At 34.7% G+C, this 22,605-nt stretch overlaps 1 protein-coding gene and 1 long non-coding RNA gene across 5 annotated transcripts in view; one reads left to right on the top strand and one right to left on the bottom strand.

The window, feature by feature from the left end:
• The window catches only part of LOC102166013, a 175,865-nt gene extending 174,784 nt beyond the window's left edge, over positions 1 to 1,081 (top strand). Inside the window, exon 4 of the mRNA XM_021091908.1 lies at positions 452 to 1,081. Coding sequence (XP_020947567.1) covers positions 452 to 579 — 128 coding nt within the window. The 3' untranslated portion in view covers positions 580 to 1,081. The remainder of the gene's footprint in view (positions 1 to 451) is intronic.
• Positions 1 to 22,605, bottom strand: part of LOC102165929 — a 159,633-nt gene that overhangs the window by 46,921 nt on the left and 90,107 nt on the right. The window lies entirely within an intron of this gene.

Below are 22,605 nucleotides of genomic sequence, written 5' to 3' on the forward strand. Positions count from 1 at the left end.
TTTAATACTTATTGACTGTATTTTAAATGAATTACTTTTAGTTAAGCAAGGAACTTTCAAAAATATTAAAAGAATTTCAGGATAAAAATTCCACTTATGAAACATGTGAGTTGTTTTCTCTTTGGAATGGTCTTCTGAATGTTTATTGATATCGTCTTCTGACTATACTACTATACATTGTATTCAGTTCTAAGATATTTTTCTAAAGAAAAATTATTTAATTGGATATCCTTTGTAATTTTATTTCTGAATATATATAAATATAAAATGTCATTTGTGTCTATTAAGTTACCTGGTTTTGTTAAAAAAAAAACAGTTTGTGTTGAGTTGAACCAGAAGATACGATCTCCAAATGAAGACGGATTTTTAAAAATAAAGATGTAGTAAGGTAAATAGAATGCTAAGAAAATTGGTGATCCTACACTCACAGAATTATCCTTGTGATTTGTAGCCTATACCTGTATGAACATCTACACCCTGGGTGGCTACAGAGCAAGATTAGACCTAAAAGTGAGTCAACTTCAGTTAAACTTGGAAAAGAAGAAAGTACTCTCTGGAGAGTTTGTGAGTATAAGGTAGTGTATTTACTATGTAAAAGTCCTAGATATGCAGGGGAAAGAGTAGGAGTAAAAGGATGCAGAGAAATAGAACAAATCAATTTGTAGATGAGAAGTTGTGAAAGACTAAGGAATAAAGCAGCCTATTCTTTCACAGAACTGAAAATAACTGGGGTGTGAGGCACAGTGGGAATATCTTGTTTCAACTTCCAAAACAGAAGTCTTTCTCATGTTAGGCCCTCTATAAATATTCATTTCATGAATTAATAATGTCAATTCAATTCAATTGTAATGTCAATCAAGACAGTGGAAGACCACAACTTTTTGTTAATTAGACTTTTTGTCTAGTGGCCCAAATACATGTAAGATGATGTAAAATGCTCAGAATAGTGCTTGACACAGAAAGTTGTATATGAATGTTGGCTATTAATATCATAGCTTTTTTTGGATTTTTTGGTCTGCACCTGCAGCATGTGGAGGTTCCCAGTCTAGGGGTCTAATTGGAGCTGCAATTTGTAGCCCAAAACACAGCCACAGAAACCCCAGATGCCTACACCACAGCTCATGGAAATGCTAGATCATTAACCGTGCTGAGCAAGGTCAGGGATCAAACCCACATCCTCATGGATACTAGTTGGCTTCATTACCACTGAGCCACAACAGGAACTCCCAATAGTATAGCTATTTTTTATTATCATTGCCAGTATTACTAGTATTCTCTTGGTTTATAAAATAAAGTAACATTCTCTGGTAGAAAATATGGTCTCCCTAAAATGAACATGGCTTGACCTTGATGGGTGGCACATGGAAGGAAAACTTGACTACTTCAGCAGTATTAGCTAATTCTCAGAAATCTTACCTAAATAGTAAAAGCACACTACATGTCAACACTTAGAAAATGTAAACTCGAAAGGCTTCCAAGATGGCAGAATAGTAGGACAAGAAGCTCACCTCCTCCCACAAATACAACAAAACTACATCTCCATGTGCAACAATTCTCACAGAAAATCTACTGAATGCTGCCAGAAGACCTCACACTTCTGAAAGATCAAAAATACCTCCATGTTAACTGGATATGACAAAAGAAAAAAATTTTAAAAACTAAAAATTGAGAAAGGAATCAGGATAGGACTAGTGCTCCTAGGAGGTATCTGTGTAAGAAAAAGTTCCTGCACCCTGCGAAATCCCCTCACCATCAGGGAGATCAGCCTGGATAGAGGGGGAATTTTAAAGCCTTGGAGAAGAGTAAAGTAATCAGTTTACAGCAGCCAGAATGGAGAGAGACCTGCAAAGATGGTCAGTGCCCTGCTCTTCACTCCCCAGCCTGAGATACAAGTCTGCTGGTACAGGTGGGGCTGAAGCTTAGCATTTGGAGGTCAGACCAGGGAGAGGACTGAAGTTGGCTATGCAGAAATGTTCCAAAGGGACTGGAGTCCAGTGCAACCATCATCTGAGGACATAATCAGAGGATGCCCATCCTGCCTTATAGGCTGGCTCCCATTGCTTGGAGATGCTCAAGGAGAGTGACAGCCTTGAGCATTACAGCTTTGTTCCCTGTGCATGCAGAACACCATTTATATGAGCAGTTGCAAGCTGCCTCACGGCTTCAGAAGCATAGGGAGCTGTTGTCCCTACCCTCCCGGGCTTTAGGGGCAGGTTGAAAGCCACCACCCCCAAACTCCTGGACTCCAGGAGTGTTCATGACACACTTCCACTCCCATCTGGCACTCTAGAGGCACAGGTGGGCCACCGCCACCACTGACAACCCAGGACTGGACACTAGCCACTGCATCTTCATACCTACTATCAAGGGGATAATGACCAACACACAATGAAGCAAGATATAACAAGCATCAATAGTAAAAACAGCCCTCACACCAAAAATATTTTTTTTTTTTGTCTTTTGTCTTTTTGTTGTTGTTGTTGTTGTTGCTATTTCTTGGGCCGCTCCCGCGGCATATGGAGGTTCCCAGGCTAGGGGTTGAATCGGAGCTGTAGCCACCGGCCTACGCCAGGGCCATAGCAACACGGGATCTGAGCCGCGTCTGCAACCTACACCACAGCTCACGGATCGTTAACCCACTGAGCAAGGGCAGGGACCGAACCCACAACCTCATGGTTCCTAGTCGGATTCGTTAACCACTGCGCCACAACTGGAACTCCACACCAAAAATATTTAACCTTCACAAAATACATAGAGATGCTCACATGTATAAATAGCCCTCCAAGATCATAGTGGACAACTGTTTCTCCTAAACTCACAGAATACAAAAAATTACAAACAAAATGAAGAAGCAGAGGAACTACTCCCAGTTAAATAGCCAAGAAAGTTCCCCTGAAAGAACAATGAAACAGACTTCTTTAGTCTGACAGACACTGATTTCAAAAAGGAAAAAAAATCAAAATATTGAAGGAACTAAAAAAGGCTGACAGAAATACAGGGTACTATAAAAAACTAGAAACTATAAAGAATAAGCAAGAAAAATTAGAAAACTGATTTGCTGTGAGGAAAACTGAGCTAAAGGCAATGAAAATCAGACAATAATGCAGAATAATGAATAAGTGACCTGGAAGATAGAATAATGTAAATAGCCCAATCAGGACAGCAGACAGAAAGCCAAATGAAAAAGAAATAAATGAGGAGTTCTTGTCGTGGCTCAGTGGTTAACAAACTGAACTAGTATCCATGAGGACACAGGTTAAATCCCTGGCTTTGTTCAGTGGGTTAAGGATCCAGCATTGCCATGAGCTATGGTGTGGGTTGCAGATGCAGCTCAGATCCTGTGTTGCTGTGGCTGTGGCATAGGCTAGAAGCTACAGCTTTGATTCGACCCCTAGCCTGGGAATCTCCATGTGCTGTGGCTGTGGCCCTAAAAAGACAAAAAAGAAAAAAGAGAAAAAAATGTAAGCAATATGAGAGACCTATGGAATAACATAAAGTGTGTCTGCTTATGCATAATAGGGATTCAAGAAGGGGAAGAAAGAGCAAAGAAGATCAAAAATATATTTGAGGAAATTATGTCTGAAAACTTCCCAAAACTAAAGAAGGAAACAGATATCCAGATATAGAAAGCACAGAGGATCCCAAACAAGATAAACCCAAACAGACCTATGCAAGACATATTATAATAAAAATGGAAAAAGTTAAAGATAAAAATAGGATTTGAAAGGCAGTAAGAGAAAAACAAAGAGTTAATTACAATGGAACCCCTATAAGGCTAGCAGATAATTTCTCTAGAGAAATGTTACAGGCCAGAAAGGAGTGGCAAGATATATGCTAAGTTCTGAAATGGGAAAATATGCAACCTAGGGTGCTCTATCCAGCTATCCATCTATCATTCAGAATCGCAGCAGAGATAAAGAAGTTCTCAAACAAGCAAAAACTTAAAGAATACAGCAATACTAAACCTATCTTAAATGATATATTGAAATGTCCGCTTTAAATAGAAAATTAGGAAGAAACTATAAGAAAGAAAACTGCAGTTGGAACATAAATCACCTAAATAAGCCAATACACAGATTGACCACATGTTAGGGCATGAGGCAAGCCTCAACAAAACTAAATCAAAAGATTTCATAGTAAGTGATATAACCACAATGAACAATAAAAGAGAAATAACATCAAAATCACAAAATGTGGTGGAGGAGAGTATGAAAATGTAGATTTTTCTCCCCCTAGAATATGTTTGATTTTATATGACTATCAGTCTAGGGAATCAAAAATAGGAAGGGGTTAACACACTTAAAAATAGGGTAATCGCAAATCAAAGGCATACAATAGATTCACAAAAACAAAAAAGAAGAGAACATAAGAATAACATAAAAGAAAATCATCAAACCAGAAAAGGAAAAATAGGAAAATAATGGGACAAAGAAGAAGTATAAAGTCAGCAGGAAAACAGGGTTTAAAATGTCAATAAACACATATCTGTCAATAATTGCTTCAAATGTCAATGGATTAAATGCTCCAACCAAAAGACACAGAGTGACAGAATGGATTTAAAAAAGAAACAAAACAGGAGCCTAAAATATGCTGCCTACAGAACACCTACTTTAGGGCAAAAGACACACACCCATAAATACAAAGTGAGGAGTGGAGTAAGATATCTCATGCAAACAGAAATAACAAGAAAGTGTGGGCTGCAATACTCACATCAGACTAAATAGACTTCAAAACAAAATCTATAAACAAAGATGAAGAAGGACACCATATAATGATAACAGGAACAATACAAGAAACAGATTTTTACAATTGTTAATATATATGGACCTAATATAGGAGTACCCAAATATATAAAAACAACACTAGCAGACATAAAGGGAGAAACTGACAGGACAAGAATACAATAATAGTAGCAGACTTTAATACCCCACTCACATTAATGGACAGTTTTTCTAGACATAAAACAAATAAGGTAACAGAGACCCTAAATAATACAATAGAACAACTGCATTTGATTGATATTTCAAGATATTATATCTCAAAAAATCAGAATACACATGCTTTTCAATTGCACATGGAACATTCTCTAGGATTGATCACAATCAGGGCATAAGACAAGCCTCAACAAATTTAAGAATATAGAAATTATCTCAAGCATCTTTTCTGACCACAAAAGCATGAAACTAGAAATTGACCATGGAAAAAGAGAAAAAAAAAAAAAAAAAAAAAAGCATTGCAGGAAGGCTAAACAACATGCTACTAAAGGAATGGATCAATGATGAAATCATAAATGAAATTTAAAAATACATTGAGACAAATGACAACAAAAACACAATAATATGGGGGAGAGGGGAGGGAGTGGTACAGATGGGAGTTTGGGGTTGGTAGATGGAAATTATTACATTTAGAATGGATAAGCAACAAGGTCCTGCTGTGCAGTACAGGGAACAATATCAAATCACTTGGGATAGAATGGAAGGTAGTATGAGAAAAAGAATGTATATGTATTTATGACTTGGCCCCTCGCTGTAGAGAAGAAATTGACACAATCATGTAAATCATCTATACTTTAAGTTAAAAAAATCTATGGGATGGAGCAAAAGCAGTTCTCAGATGGAAGTTCACAGTGACACAGCCTTCCTCAGGAAAAAAAAAAAAACAACAAGAAAATCTCAAATAAACAACTTAACCTACCACTTAAAGAAATTAGAAAAATAAAAACAAATAAAATCTAAAGTCAGCAAGAATAAGGAAATCATAAATATCAGTGAGGAAATAAATAAAGTAGAGATTTAAAAAACTATAGAAAAAAAATCAATAAAATCAAGAGCTGGTTCTTTGAAAGGATAAACAAGATTGACAAATCTCTGGCAAGGCCCACCAAGAAGAAGGAGAAAGAACTCAAATAATAAAAGAAATGAAAAAGGAGACATAATGACCAATATGATAGAAATACAAAAAAAATTAAGAAAATACTATGAACAATTATATACCAACAAACTCGACAAACTAGAAGAAATGGACAACTTTCAAAAACACACATCACACCCAACTTGAATCAAGAAGAAAAAGACTGACCACTGGAAATGAAATAGAATCTGTAATACAAAAATTCCTTATAAACAAAAACCTAGGCTCAGATGGCCTCACAGGTGAATTCTACCAAACATACAAGGAAGAACCTATACTAATCCTTCTCAAACACTTCCAAAAAATTGAAGAGGAAGGAATACTCCAAAAGACATTCTATGAAGCCACTATCAACCTATATCAAAACCAGACGAAGACACCCCCAAAAAGAAAAGTTACAGGCCAATATCTCTGACGCATACAGATATAAAAATTCTCAAGTATTAGCAAACCAAATTCAGTAACACATTAAAAAGATCATACACCATAACCAAGTAGGATTCATCCCAAGTTCACAGGGATTGTTCAATATACAGAAATCAATCAATGTGATACACCACCTAAACAAAAGCCAAAAGCCACATGATCATCTAAGTAGATGCAGAAAAAGCATTTAACAAAATTCAACATCCATTCACGATAAAACAAAAAAAAACTCAGCAAAGTGGGTATAGACGGAACACATCCCAACAAAATAAAGCTATCTATGACAAACCCGCAGCCATTATAATACTAAACCGTGAAAGCATTTTCGCTAAAATTCAGAACAAGGCAAGGATGCTGATTCTCACCTCTTCTATTCAACATGTTATTGGAAGTCCTAGCCACAGCAACCAGACAAGATAAATAAAGGATATCCAAATTGAAATGGAAGATGTAATATGTCATTATATGCAGATAACAAGATACTATATATAAAACCCTAAAGATTCCACACAAAAACTTCTTGAACTGATGAATGAATTCAGCAAATTAGCAGAATACAAGATTAACCTAAATAAGTCAGTCACATTTCTATACACTACCAATGAAGTATGAGAAAGAGAATGTAAAAAAAATCTTTTAAGGTGGCACCCACCCCCAAATAAAATATTTAGGAGTATACCTGACTAAGGAGGCAAAAGACTTATACACTGGGAGAACTATAAAACATTAATAAAGGAAATTAAAGATGATTTAAATAAATGGAAAAATATCCTATTCTCTTGGATTGCAAGAATTCATACTGTTAAAATGGCCAAAGCGATCTATAGACTTAATGTGATCCCTATCAAATTATCCATGACATTTTCCACAGAACTAGACAAATAATACTAAAATTTAAATGGAACCATAAAAGGCCCAGAATTGCCAAAGCAATCCTGCAAAAAAAGAACAAAGCAGGAGGAGTAACCCTTCCTGATTTCAGATAATGTTACAAAGTTACAGCAATCAAAACAGCATAGTATTAGCACAAAAATAGACAAACGGATGAATGCAACAGAATAGAAAGCCCAGAAATAAACCCTACGCACCTAAGGTCAATTAATCTTTGACAAAGGAGACAAGAATATACAGTGGGAAAAAGTCTCTTTAGCAAGCAGTATGGGAAAGTTAGACAGCCACATGTGTATCAGTGAAGTTAGAGCTCATCCTTTCATTCTGCAAAAAATAAACTAAAAATGGCTTAAAGACTTAAACATAAAACATGACACCACAAATCTCCTAGAAGAGAATCTAGGTAAAACATTCTCTGACATAAATCATACCAATGTTTTCTTAGGTCAGTCTCTGAAGGCAATAGAAATACCTAATCAAAGTTACAAACTTTTGCACAGCAAAGGAAAACTAAACAAAATGAAAAGACAACCTACGGACTGGAAAAAAATATTTGCAAATGATATGCAACAAGGGCTTAATTTCCAAAATATAAAAACAACCTATGTAATTCAACAGCAAAAAACCAAACAACCCAATCAAAAAATGGGCAGTAGACCTAAATAGACATGTCTCCCAAGAAGAGATACAGATGGCCAATAGGCACGTGAAAAGATGCTCATCATTGCTAATTATTACAGAAATGCAAATCAAAACTGCAGTGAGGTACTACCACACAGCAGTCAGAATGGCCATCATCAAAAAGTCTACAAATAACAAGTATGGGGGCACAGGTGGAGAAAAGGGAACCCTTCTACAATATTGGAAAGAATGTAAATTGGTATGGAAAACAGTATGTGTGTTCCTCAGAAAATTAAGGATAGAGTTACCATATGATCCGGCAAACCCACTCCTGGGTATATATACAGACAAAACTATAATTCAAAAAGATACATGCAACCCTATATTTACTGAAGGACTATTCATAATAGTCAACACGTTTAAACAGCCTAAATGTTCATCAACAGATGAATGGATATAGAAGATGTGAGATACAGTACACACACACACACACACACAGGAAAATTACTCAGCCATAAAAATAATGAAATAATGCCACTTGCAGCAACATGAATGGACCTAGAGATTCTCCTACTAAGTTAAGTCAGAAAGAGAAAGGCAAATACCATATAATATCACTTATATGTAGAATCTAAAATATGACACAAATGAACCTATTTAAAAAAACAGACTCACAGACATAGAGAACAAACTTGTGGTTGCCAAGGGGGAGGGATTTGGAGAAGGGATGTAGTGGAAGGTTGGGGTTTGCAAATGTAAGCCATATAATACACAGAAGGGTAAAGATCAAGATCCTACTGTATAGTGCAGAGAACTATATCCAATGTCATATAATAAACCATAATGGAAAGAATACTTAAAAATGGAGTGTGTATCTATATGCATAGCTGAATCAGTTTTCTGTACAACAAAAATTAACACATCAAAAATACTTAAATTTAAAAAAAGAATGCAAATCTAATCTTGATTTTTCCCCCCATACAATCACTTCATAAGATATTGAAAGGAGATATTTTCTATGGTGTGTTAACTTCTTCAGTTGCCATTTTGAAGGCATTTTGAGAAAAATAATATGTATTATCAAGACATATAATATCATCTTATATTTATGTATTCATATTAACCACTCATGACAAGAACTCCAGTATTTATATAAAACTAAACATCAGGATTCCTTCTATTTTAGAGATTGGCAAACTGAAGCTAAGACAAGTTATCTGGTTTAATAGAGAAGAAGAATAAAAGCTGAGACTAAAACCAAAATCCTTTGTTACCTAAACTTTTAGTGAACAACAGGAATCTACTCTAGGGAATTTAAATTTTTTTCAGAAATAAGTTTAATTTTTCTTTGTTAACCTACCAATGTGAAGAGGAAAAGGCACGGAAGAGGACAACATATTTGATAGAAATCAATCCTTTGTGATAACGTCTTAGTCCACTCAGGCTTCTATAACAAAAATGCCATACATGGAGTGGCTTATAAATTTATTTCTCAAGGTTCTAGAGGCTGGGATTCCAAGATCTAGGTGCCAGCAGATTTAGGGTGTGGTGATACCACTTTCTGACTCATAGATGGCCATCTTCTCACCATGTCCTTATAAGATGGAAGAAGCAAGGGAGCTATCTGGCATCCTTAATAAGAGCACTAATTCCATTCATGAGGATTCTACCCTCACAATCTAATCACCTCTTCTAGAGTCACTTCTAAATACTACCCCACTGAGGATCAGGTTTCAGCATGTGATTTTAAGGGTTAGGCCATTTAAGTTAGCTCCCCTTTGCTCTCTGTACATTCTCTGCTGGAACAATCCCTGCTTCACTCATATGGCTATCCAATCCTCTTAATCAGTAACTGCCTACATGCTTGCTCTCTGCCCCAGCAACTGCTCTCTGCCCCATCAGTTTCCTTGGTAACTGATGAGCCAGCCTGATGACAGTACTCCCCAGTACATGGTAGTCTCCTTCACCACAGAGTAGTAAAGACTGCTACCATGTCCTTCCTACTGTACATGGTGGGATGTAGCTACAGGACATTCAGCTTCAGGCTTGTAAGATTCCCTATACAATAAACCATTGATGTCTCTGACTCTGAGCTCTTTGTTAAGTCTCATGCTTGGGCAAGTACAAGGCTTACAGGCCTGTGAGGTGGAGCCCATCAGGGGGCAGGACAGAAAATCCAGCCTATAACAAAAACAAAATTTCATCCTGTGTTAATTTATACTAATAACAAGAGTTAAACAGATAGCACTTATAGGTGCCAAGCATCATTCTAAGAACTTTATATATACATTTGTTTAATCTTCATAAGAAACCTTTAACATAAGAACTAGCATTATCTCCACTTTACATCTGGGGAAACTGAAGCACAATAATGCTAAATGACTCTCCACTGGACTCATACTGAAAATGACAGAGCCAATATTCTAACCAGAGCTGGACAACTCCAGAGTGTATGCTCTTGGCCATGAATATGAGAAACCAATTTGTTAGAACTGGACTCTGGTATAACACCGTCAAGAACTGGTCCTGATTCTAGAATAAAACTTTACTTTAAGGAAGCCAAATTTTATCTTTTAATAATGTCATTTTTATCATTTTGTTTCCTTTAAATGCAATACAGTTTTGCATTTAAACTTCTCTAAGTTGTCAGGAGTGTTATATTGTTCATATATGTCAAGAAAATATTTCATAGTGTAGTATTTTAGAAACTAAAATTATGTTGAGAAAGGATATAGTTTTATCAGAGGATCTTAGAATGTGGGTATCAATGGATAGAATAAATAATTACAAATTTATCATGTGTGAGTCCACAATGCTTAGTATTATAAGACCCTGCTCAAAAACACAAAGGCCACTCATATGTATCTCAATATTTAGATCTATGACTTATGCTTTAGTTAATAAATTAAAATATTTTATAAATGTGAATGGAAGAGTCCACTCTTCTACTTCAAAGTTGTGATAAATTACAATTTGAACAAATCCTTATTCAACTGTTTATAATCTATAAAATTAATAAAATCTGAAGTGAAAAAGGAGAAGATATAACCAACACCGGAAAAATACAAAAGATCGTTAAGAGTCTACTACAAGCAACTATATGCCAATAAAATAGACAACTTAGAACAGATGGACAAATTTTTTATAAGAATACAATCTGCCCACAATGAACCAAGAAGAAATAGAAAATATGAGCAAATCACTTATGACACTGAATCAGTAATTTTAAAACTCCCAGCAAAAAAAGTGAGAGCCAGATGGCTTCACAGGTGAATTCTACCAAACATTTGGAGAAGAGTTAACACCTACTCTTCTGAAACTATTCCAAAAACTTTCAGAGGCAAAAACACTTTCAAACTCATCTCTGAGGTCACCATCACCCTGACACCAAAACCAAAGATACCTACCACAAAAAAAGAAAAAAAGAAAATTACAGGCCAATGTTACTGATGAATATAGATGAAAAAATTCTCAACAAAATAACTAGCAAACTGAATCCAACAATACATTTAAAGGATCATACACTTTGATCAAGTAGTATTTATCCCAAGGATGTACAGGTTTTTCAATATCTGTAAATCAGTCATTGTGATACACCATATTCACAAACCAAAGAATAAGAATCATATGATCACTTCAATAGATGAAGAAAAAGCTTTTGATAAAATTCAACATCTATGATAAAAATTCTCCAGAAAGTGGGCATATAGGGAACACACCTCAACATAATAAAGACTGTATATTAACAAAATAAAGGCTAATAAAACCCATAGCTAACATTGTACTTGACAGTGAAAAGCTAAAAGAATTCCCACTCATATAAGGAACAAAACAAGGATACCCACTCTTGTTACTTTTCTTCAGAAAAATGTATGAAGCCTTAGCAATGACAATCAGAAAAGAAAAAGAAATAAATGGGATCCAAATTGGAAAAGAAGAGGTAAAAGTGCGATTGTGACTGACGACACGATACTATACGCAGAAAATCCGAAGAGGCCACCTAAAAACTACTAGAGTTTATCAGTGAATTTGGTAAACTTACATATAAAATTAAAATATAGAAAGCCCACTGCATTTATGTACACTAATGACAAAATATCAGAAAAAGAAATTAAGGAAAAAAATCACATTTACCATCACATCAAAAAGAATAAAATACTTAGGAATAAGCCTACCAAAAGAGTCAAAAGACCTATACTCTGAAAACTGACAGTGATGAAAGAAATCAAAGACAACACACACAAAAATGGTAAGATATAATAAGATCTTGGATTGGAAGAATAAATATTGTTAACATGACAATACCACACAAGGCAATGCACCAATTAAATGCATTTCCTGTCAACTTAACAGTGGCATTTTTCACAGTAGTAGAATGAAAAAGTTTTTAATTTGTGGAAACACCAAAGAGCCTGAATGGCCAAAACAATCTTGATAAAGAAGAACAGAGCTGGAGGAATCATGTTCCCTGGTTTCAGACTATACTACAAAGCTAAAGTAACTAAAACTGTATGACATGGCACAAAAACAGACACATCTACCAATGGAAAGGGATAAAAAGCCCTGAAATAAACCCAAACACTTTTGGTCAATTAATTTATGACAAAGGAAGCAGGCATATACAATGGAGAAAAGATAGGAAGACAGTCTCTTCAATAAGTGGTGCTGGGAAAATTGGACAGCAATATGTACAAGAATGACATTAGAATGTTCTAACAACACATACAAAAATAAACTCAAAGTGGATTAAAAGATTTAAATGTAGGATTGGCTCTGACAAGATGGCAGAGTAGAAGGACTCAACCTCACCTTCTCTCACAAAAACACCAAAATCACAACTAACTGCCAAACAACTATCACCAAAATAGACTGGAACCTAACAAAAAAAGATATCCTACACCTAAAGACAAAGCAGAGGTCACAATGAGATGGTACGAGGGATGCTTTCACAATATAAGCAATCCCATACCTGCCAAGTGGATGACTAACAAATGGGAAAATTTTATCACAAAGGATTTCCCATGGGAGTGAGATTTCTGAACCCCATGTCAGGTTTCCCAGCCTGGGGGTCTGACATTGGAAAGAGGATCCCTCAGAGTATTCAGCACTGAAGGCCAGTGGGGCTTGAGCACAGGACCTACACAGGACTGGCATAAACAGAGACTCAACTCTTGGAATGTGCACACATCTTCATGTACACTCGGTCCCAGGGCAAAGAAAGGACTCAATAACAATCTATACCAGACCTACCTGTGGGTCTTGGAGAGTCTCCTGGGGAGGAAGGAGTCAACTGTATCTCACTGTGGGGTCGAGACAGTGGAGGCAGAAGTTCCAGAGACTAATTATTGACATAAGCGCCCCTGAAGTCTGCTATTTTGAAAAATATCTGGCCCCACCCAGCAGCAGGCCACCACCAGTGCTGAGAAGCTCAGGGATAACAACAAACAAAGAGGGAATAAAGCCCCACCCATCAGCATACATACATGATGCCTAAATTTCTTCTAGGCACAGATCCACCTCTAATCAAACTCAGGGACACAGCCTACCTACCAGAAGGATAAGACTCAGCTCCACCTACCAGTGAGCAAACACAGTCCCTCACATCAGAAAGCCTGACACAAGCTTCTGTGTCAAATTCACCCACCAGGGAGAATACATCAGAAACAAAAGAGGCCACAATCTTGCAACCTACAGAAAGGAGACCACAAACTCAGAATGCTGGACAAAATGAAATTGCAAAGAAATGTGCTCCAGACGAAGGAATAAGACAAAACCCCAGAAGAACAACTAAGTAAAGTGAGATGAGTAACCTAAATGAAAAAGACTTTAGTGATGGTAAGGATAATACAAGATCTTGGAAAAAAACTGGAAGCAAAGGTCAAGAAATTATCAGAAATGTTTAACAAAGAAAAGAATATTTAAAGAAAAAATAAGCAGAGATGAACAACATAATAATCATAATTTAAAATTCACTAGAAGAAAAAAATAAAATAAAATTCACTAGAAGAGACCAATAGCAAAATATAGGAGGCAGAAGAACAAATAACTGAGATGGAAGACAGACTGGTGAAAATCACTGGCACAGAACAGAATAAAGAAAAAAAAAGACCATAAATTAGGACAGTCTAAGAAAATTCTGGGACAACTTTAAATGTACCAAAATTTGCATTATAAGTGTGCCAGATGGAGAAGAGAGAAAGAGTCAGAAAAAGTATTTGAAGAGATAATAGTTGAAAGCTTCCCTAACATAGGAATCACTCATTCAAGTTTAGGAAGCACAATGAGTCTCATATAGAATAAACCCCCGGAGGAACAACCCAAGCCAATATTTATCAAACTGACTAAAGTTAAAGACAAAGAGAAAATATTGAAAGCAGCTAGGGAAAAGCATCAAATATCATACAAGGAAACCTCAATAAGGTTATCAGCTGATTTTTTGGCAGAAACTCTGCAGGCTAGGGAGAATGGCATGGTATATTTAAGTGACGAAAAACAAAGCCAATAATACTTTCCCCAGCAAAATGTTCATTTACATTAGACAGAGAAATCAAAAACATTACAGACAAGTAAAAACTAAGAGAAATAAGCACCACCAAACCAGCTTTACAACAAATGCTAAAGGAATCTAGGTGGAAAAGAAAAGGTAACAATAGGAAAAAAAGAAAATTACAAATGAGATGGTTCATCTGTATAGGCAAACATACAGTAAAGGTAGGAAATCATTCATACACAAATATGATATCAAAACCAGCAATTGTGAGAAGAGAGGAATACAAATGCAGGATATTGGAAATGCATTTGAAATTAAGAGACTAGCAAATTAAAACAATCTTGTAAAAAACAGACTCCTGTGTCAACAGCTCATGGTATCTGTAAACCAAAAATATACAATTAGATACACATACAAATAAGAAAAAGCAATCCAAGCACAACACTAAAGATAGTCATGGAACAACAAGGGAAGAGAACAAATGAGGAAGAAAAGAAAAAAGATTAGTGAAAGCAAATCCAAAACAACTGAAAAAATAACAATAAGAACATACTTATGAATAATTAACTTAGACAAAGACATAGAATGGCTGAGTGGATACAAAAACAAGACCTATACACACTGTCTAAAAAAGACCCACTTTAGTTCTAGGGACACACACAGACTGTAAGTACGAGGATATAAAATGATATACCATGCCAATGGAAACCAAAAGAAAGTTGGAGTGACAAAACTCATATCAGACAAAATGCACTTTTAAATAAATATGCTTACAAGAGACAATGAAGGATATTACATAACGATCAAAGGATCAATCCAAGAAGATATAAAAATTGCAAATATATATATATATATATATACACACACACACACATACATATACCCAACATAGGAGAACCTCAATATATAGGGCAAATGCTAACAGCCATAAAAGGAGAAATTGACAATAAAAAAATAATAATGGGAGAATTTAATATCCCACTTACAGCAATGAACAGATCATCCAGGCTAAAAATCAACAAGGAAACACAGGCCTTAAAAGATGCATTATACCAGATGGACTTAATTGATATTTGTAGAATATTCAATCCAAAATCAGCAGAATACACATTCTTCTCAAGCACACATGGAACAGTCTCCAGAATAGATCACATTCTGGACCACAAATCAAGCCTCTGTAGATTTAAGAAAATTGAATTCATATCAAGCATCTTTTCCAACCACAATGCTAGAAGACTAGAAATTAATGACAAGAAAAAACTGAAAAACCCACAAACACGTGGAGAATAAACAAAATGATACCAAACAACCAATGGATCACTGAAGAAGTCAAAGTGCAAGTTAAAAAAAATACCTAGAGACAAATGACAGTGAAGACACAACAATACAAAACCTATGGAATGCAGCAAAGGCAGTTCTAAGAAGGGAGTTTATAGCAGTACAAGCCTACCTCATGAAACAACAAAAATATCAAACAAGCTAACTTTACACCTAAAGCAACTAGAGAAAGAAAAACAGACAAAATCCAAAGTCAGCAGATGCAAAGAATCATAAAGATCAAAGCAGAAATAAATGAAGTAGAGATGAAGAAAACCATAGAAAAGATCGATGAAAATAAGAGTTCTTTGAAGTGATCAACTAAATTGATAAACCCTTACCAGACTTATCAAGAAAAAAAAGGGGTAGAGTGCTCAAATTAATATAATTATAAATGAAAAAGAAGTTACAACAGATATCACAGAAATACATAAGGTCATAAGAGACTACTACAAGCATCTTTATGCTAATAAATGAACAACCTAGAAGAAATGGATGAATTCTTAGAAAAGTACAATCTTCCAAGACTGAACCAGGAATAAATAGAAAAGATGAATGGACCAATCAAAAATACTGAAATTGAAAATGTGATTTAAAAATTTCCAACAGTAGTTCCCATTGTGTTTCAATGGGTTAAAAACTCAACATAGTGTCTGTGAGGATTCAAGTTCAATCTCTGGCCTCACTCAGTGGGTTAAGGAGCCACTGTTGCTGCAAGCAGATATGGCTCAAATCTGGTATTGCTGTGGCATAGAACTGAAACTGCAGCTCTGATCTGACCCCTAACCTCTGAACATCCACATGCCACAGGTGAAGCTGTAAAAAGAAGGAAAAACAAACACTTCCAACAAATAAAAGTCAAGGACTAGATGTCAAAATCCATCAAACATTTAGGTAAGAGTTAACACCTATCCTTCTGAAACTCTTCTAAAAAAATGCAGATGAAATAATAATCTCAAACTCATTCTATGAAGTCACCATCATCCTGATACCAAAACCAGGCAAATATAGCACACATAAAAAAATTATAGGCCAATATCACTGATGAATATAGATGCAAAAATCCTCAACAAAATACCAGCAAACCAAATCCAACAATACATTAAAAGGATCATACACCATGATCAAGTGGGATTTATCACAGGGATGCAAGGATTTTTTCAATATCAGCAATCAATCAGTGTGATACACCATATTAACATGCTGAAGAATAAAAACCATATGATTATCTCAATAGATGTAGAAAAAGCTCTTGACAAAATCTAACACTGATGATAAAAATCCTCCAGAAATTGGGCATATAGGAAACTTATCTCAACATAATAAAGACCATATATGACAAACACAGAGCCAACATCATTCTCAATTGTGGAAAACTGAAAGAATTTCTGCTAAGATCAATAACAAGACAAGAATGTCCATTCTTACCACTGTTATTCAACATAGCTTGTAAAGTCCTAGCTACAGCAATCAGAGAAGAAAGATAAATAAAAGAGATCCCAATTGGAAAAGAAGTAAAACTATCACTGTTTGCAGATGACATGATACTCTACATAGAAAATCCTAGAGATACCACCAGAAAAATACTAGAGTTCATAAATGAATTCAGTAATGTTGAAGGTTACAAAATTAATACACAGAAATCTCTTCCATTACAACATGGCACCAATGAAGAATCAGAAAAATAAATTAAGAAAACAATCCCATTTATTATGTCAAAAAGAATAAAATATCTAGGAATAAACCTACCTAAGGAGGCAAAGACCTATATTATGAAAACTATTAGAAACTGTTGAAAGAAATTGAAGATGATCAACATATGGAAAGATGTGTGGGTTGGAAGAATCAATATTGTCAAAATGACTATACCACCCAAGGCAATCTACAGATTCCATATAATCCCTATTAAAGTATCAATGGCATTCTTCACAGAAATAGAAAAAATATTTTAAAATCTATATGGAAATACAAAAGACCCCAAATAGACATAGCAATCCTGAGAAGGAAAAATAGAGGTGGAAGAATCAGGCTTCCTGACTTCAGCCTATACTACCAAGCTACAGTCATCAAAACTGTATGGTACTGGCACAAAAACAGAAATGTAGATCAATGGAATAGTATAGAAAGCCAGAAATAAACCCGTGCATCTATGATCAACCTATGACAAAGGAGAAAGAATATACAATGGCAAAAAGACAGTTTTTTTTTTCAATATGATGCTGGAGAAAACTGGCCAGCTACATGGTAAAAGAATGTAATTAGAACACTCCATAGCACCATACACAAAAACAAATTCAAAATGGATTAAAGACCTAAACATAAGACATGATACTATAAAACTCTAAGAGGAAAACATAAGCAGAACATTCTCAGACATAAACTGTGCTAATATCTGATCAGATCCACCTCCTAGAGTAATGAAAATATAAACAAAAATAAACAAATGGGGCCTAGTCAAAGTTAAAAGCTTTGCACATCAAAGGAAACCATAAATAAAACAAATAGACAACCCACAGAATGGGAAAAAATATTAACAAATGGAGCAATTGACAAGGGATTAGTTTCCAAAATATTCAAGCTCATGAGGCTCCATATCAAAAAATATCTATAACCCAATCCAAAAATGGGCAGAAGATATAAATAGACCTTTGTCCAAAGAAGACAGACAGATGGCTAAAAAAAAAAAACATGAAAAAGATGCTCAACATCATCAATTATTAGATAAGTGAAAATCAAAACTACAATGAGGTATTACCTTACATGAGTCAGACTAGTCATCATCAAAAAACCTACAAACAATAAATGCTGGAGAGGGTGTGGAGAAAAGGGAACACTCCTACACTGTTGGTGGGAATGTAAATTGGTACAACCACTACACAAAACGGTATGGAATTTCCTCAGAAAACTAAAAATATAAATACTATATGATCCAGTGATTCCACTCCTGGGCATCTAACCAGAGAAAGCCGTAATTTGAAAAGATACATGCACCACAATGCTCACTGCAGCACTATTATAATTGCCAAGACATGGAAGCAACCTACATGTTGATTGACAGAGGAATGGATAAAGAAGATGTGGTACATATATACAATGGAATATTAGCCATAAAAAAGAATGAAATAATGTCATTTGCCACAAAATGGATGGACCTAGAGATGTTCATATTAAGTGAAGTTAGACAGTTGAAGACAAATATATCACTTAAATGTGTAGCCTTTAAAAAAGGATACAAATGAACTTATTTGCAGAACAGAAACAGACTTACAGACTTTGAAAACAAACTGATGGTTACCAAAGGGGACAGGCAGTGGGGGAGGGATGGCTCCGGGTTTGGGATTGGCTTATGCACATGGTTCTATATGTAATGTTTGGCCTATAGGGACCTGCTGTATGGCACAGAGAACTGTACCCAATATTCTGTGATAATTTATATGGAAAACAAATCTAAATAAAGAATATGTGTACATGTATAACTGAATAACTTTGTTGTACAACAGAAACTCACAATATTTTAAATCAACTATACTTCAATAAAACTTTAAAAAAAAATCCTAAATATAAGACTGGATACTATAAAACTCCTAGAGGAAAATAAAGGCAGAATACTTTTTGACATAAATGAAAAAAAAAATTTTGGATGGGGAGGGACATCTGTGTCTAAAGTAAAGGAAATAAAAACAACAATAAACAAATAGGACTAAACTAAACTTAAAAGCTTTTGCACAGCAAAGAAAACCAGAAAACAAAAAGATAACTTACTAAATAGTAGAGAATATTTGCAAATGATATGACTGATAAAGGGTTAATATTCAAAATATGTAAACGGCTCATACAACTCAACATCAAAACAAACAAACAAACAAAAACAACTCAATTAAAAGCTGGACAGAAAACCTGAATAGACATCTTTCCAAAGAAGACATACATATAGCCAACAGGCACATGAAAAGATGCTCAACATAGCTAATCATCAGAGAAATGCAAATCAAAATCACAGTGAGATATCACCTCACACCTTTCAGAACAGCCATCATCAAAAAATCCACACAAAAAAATGTTGGCAAGGATGTGAGGAAAAGGGGACCCTTGTATACTGTTGGTGGTGTTATAAATTAGTGCAGTCACTGTGGAAAACAGTATAGTTTTTCCAAAAAAACTAATAATTAGGATTATCATAAGACCCAGCAAATCTGTTCCTAGGTATATATATAATCCAAAGAAAACAAAAACACTAATTTTAAAAGATACGTGCACTCCATTATTCATAACAGCATTATTTACAGTTTCCAAGACATGGAAACAACCTGAATATTCATCAACAGATGAATAGATACAAAAGATGTGGGATATATACACACACATATATATAACAGAATACTACTTGGCCATAAAAATTAATGAAATTTTGCCATTTGCAATAAGATGGATGTACTTAGAAGGGTATTATGCTTAGTGAAGTCAGAGAAAGACAAATACTATATGATATCTCATATACGTGGAATATAAAAAATACAGCAATGTAGTGAATATAAAAAAAAAGCACCAGACTCACAAATAAAAATAGCAAACTAGCAGTTAAGAGGGGCAAAATAGGGTGGGGGTGTGGGAATTACAAACTGTTGGGTGTAAGATAGGCTCAAGGATGTATTGTACAAGATGAAGAATGTAGGCAATATGTTGTAAGAAGTGTAAATGGAAAGTTACCTTTTAGATTATTTAAAAATAAAACATTTAAAAAATAAAAAAGTGCCGAGAATACAAAGGAAAAAATAAAGTCAGCTAATTAGCAAATAAAATAAAATAAAGCCACAAAACCACAACCCAATAATCACAAGTTTCAACCTAATAAAATCATGTGTACTCAAATGTAAACTCCCTGTGTACAGGACATTTTGTTGTTGATGCTCAGCAACACCTAAAATAGTGCTTTGACATAGTAAATGATTTTTTTATTATTTGTAGAATAAGTGTAAATCATGAGTAAAAAAGATTAAAATGCAAATTTTAATAAAATAATGGCATGGGTTTTTTTTTAGATTTTTTTAGGGCAATATTAAGCTTACAATAAAATTAAGAGTACAGAAATTTCCCATATACTCCCTGCCCAAACATATGCATAGCCTCCTGCATTATCCACATCTCCCACTAGAGCGGTACATTTGTTATAACTGATGAACATACATCACAATCACCTAAAGTTTATAGTTTAGTTTAGGGTTCATTTTTGCCTTTGTACATTTATGAGTTTGGACCATTTTATAATAACGTGTCCATAATGTAGTACCATACAGAGTATTTTTACTGCCCTTAAAATCCTCTGTGCTCACCTATCCATCTCTCCCTTCCCCAAAGCCCCTGGGAACCACTGATCTTTTTTATTGTCTTTATAGTTTTGCCATTACCAGATGTTATACAGTTGGAATCATGCATAACATAGCCTTTTCAGATTGACTTCTTTCATTTAGTAATGTATCCTTAAGGTTGTTTTATGCCTTGATAACTCATTTATTTTTTAGCTCTGAATAATATTCCAGTGCCTGGATGTATCACAGTCTATTTACACATTCACCTACTGAAGGATATCTTGATTGCTCCCAAATTTTGGCAATTATTAGGAAAGCTGATATAGACATTCATGTGCAGATTTTTCTGTGAACATAAATTTTTAACTCCTTTGGGTAAATACCAAGAAGAATGATTTGCTGGAACATATGGTAAGAATATGTTTCATTTTGTAAGAAACCACCTAAATATCTTTCAGACTGTACCATTTCATACTCTTCTCCGAAATAAATGAAGGTTCCTGCTGTGCTGTATCCTTATCAGTGTTTGGTAGTGTCAATGTTCCACAGTTCGTCCATTCTACTAGATATGTAGTGGTATCTTGATGTTTTAATTTATATTTTTTTCTGACGACAAATGATATGGAACAATTTTTAATATGCTTACTTATCTATTTGGGGCCCTTTTTATAATTGGGTTGTTTTATTATTTTTGAGTTTAAGGGTTCTTTGTATATTTTGGAAAACTGTCTTTTATCAGATGTGTCTGTTGCAAATATTTTCTCCCAGTCTCTGCCTTGTCTTCTAATTCCCTTGGTATTATCTTTCACAGAGCAGAAGTATTTAGTTTTAATGAAGTCCAGCTTATCAATTATTTCTTTCATGTCTTTCATGTTATATCTTTGGTATTGTATTTTTTAAAAATCACTATATCCAAAGTCATCTAGATTTTATCCTTTATCATCTTCTAGGAGTTTTATAGTTGTATCTTTCACATGTAGGTCTATGACCCATTTTTAGTTAAATTTTGTGAAGAACATAACATCTGTGTCTAGATTCACTTTTTGCAGGTGGATATCCAGTTTTTCCAGTACTATTTGTTGAAGAGACAATCTTTGCTCCATTGTCAAAAATCAATTAACCATATTTATTGTTCTATTTCTTTAATATCTAGTCTGTTCCATCAATCTAGTTGTCTATTCTTTTGCCAATATCTCACTGTCTTGATTACTACAGATTTATAGTTTGTTTTAAAGCTAGGGAGCATTATTGCTTCAGCTTTGTTCTTCAATATCGTGTTGGCTATTCTGGGTCTTTTACCTCTTTTGCAAACTTGTAATCAGTTTGTAAATATCTATAAGAAACATTTTTATAGTTTTTAATTAGGATTTCATTGAATCTATAGCTCAAATCGAGAAAAACTGACATGCTGACAATATTGATTCTTCCTATTCATGAACATGGGCTATCTTTTCATTTAGTTTTTCTATGATTTCCTTCAACAGTTTTATTGTTTTCTTTTATAGTGCTTGTGTATCTTTTATTAGATTTATACCTAAGTATTTCATTTCTAGGGGCTGTATTGTAAATGGTATGATTTTAATTTAACAATCCATTTGTTTTGGACTTCCCATGTGGCTCGCAACATAAAATTCCATTTGTTTA

Source organism: Sus scrofa, chromosome 5, assembly GCF_000003025.6.
Source record: "Sus scrofa isolate TJ Tabasco breed Duroc chromosome 5, Sscrofa11.1, whole genome shotgun sequence".
Lineage (NCBI taxonomy): Eukaryota > Metazoa > Chordata > Mammalia > Artiodactyla > Suidae > Sus > Sus scrofa.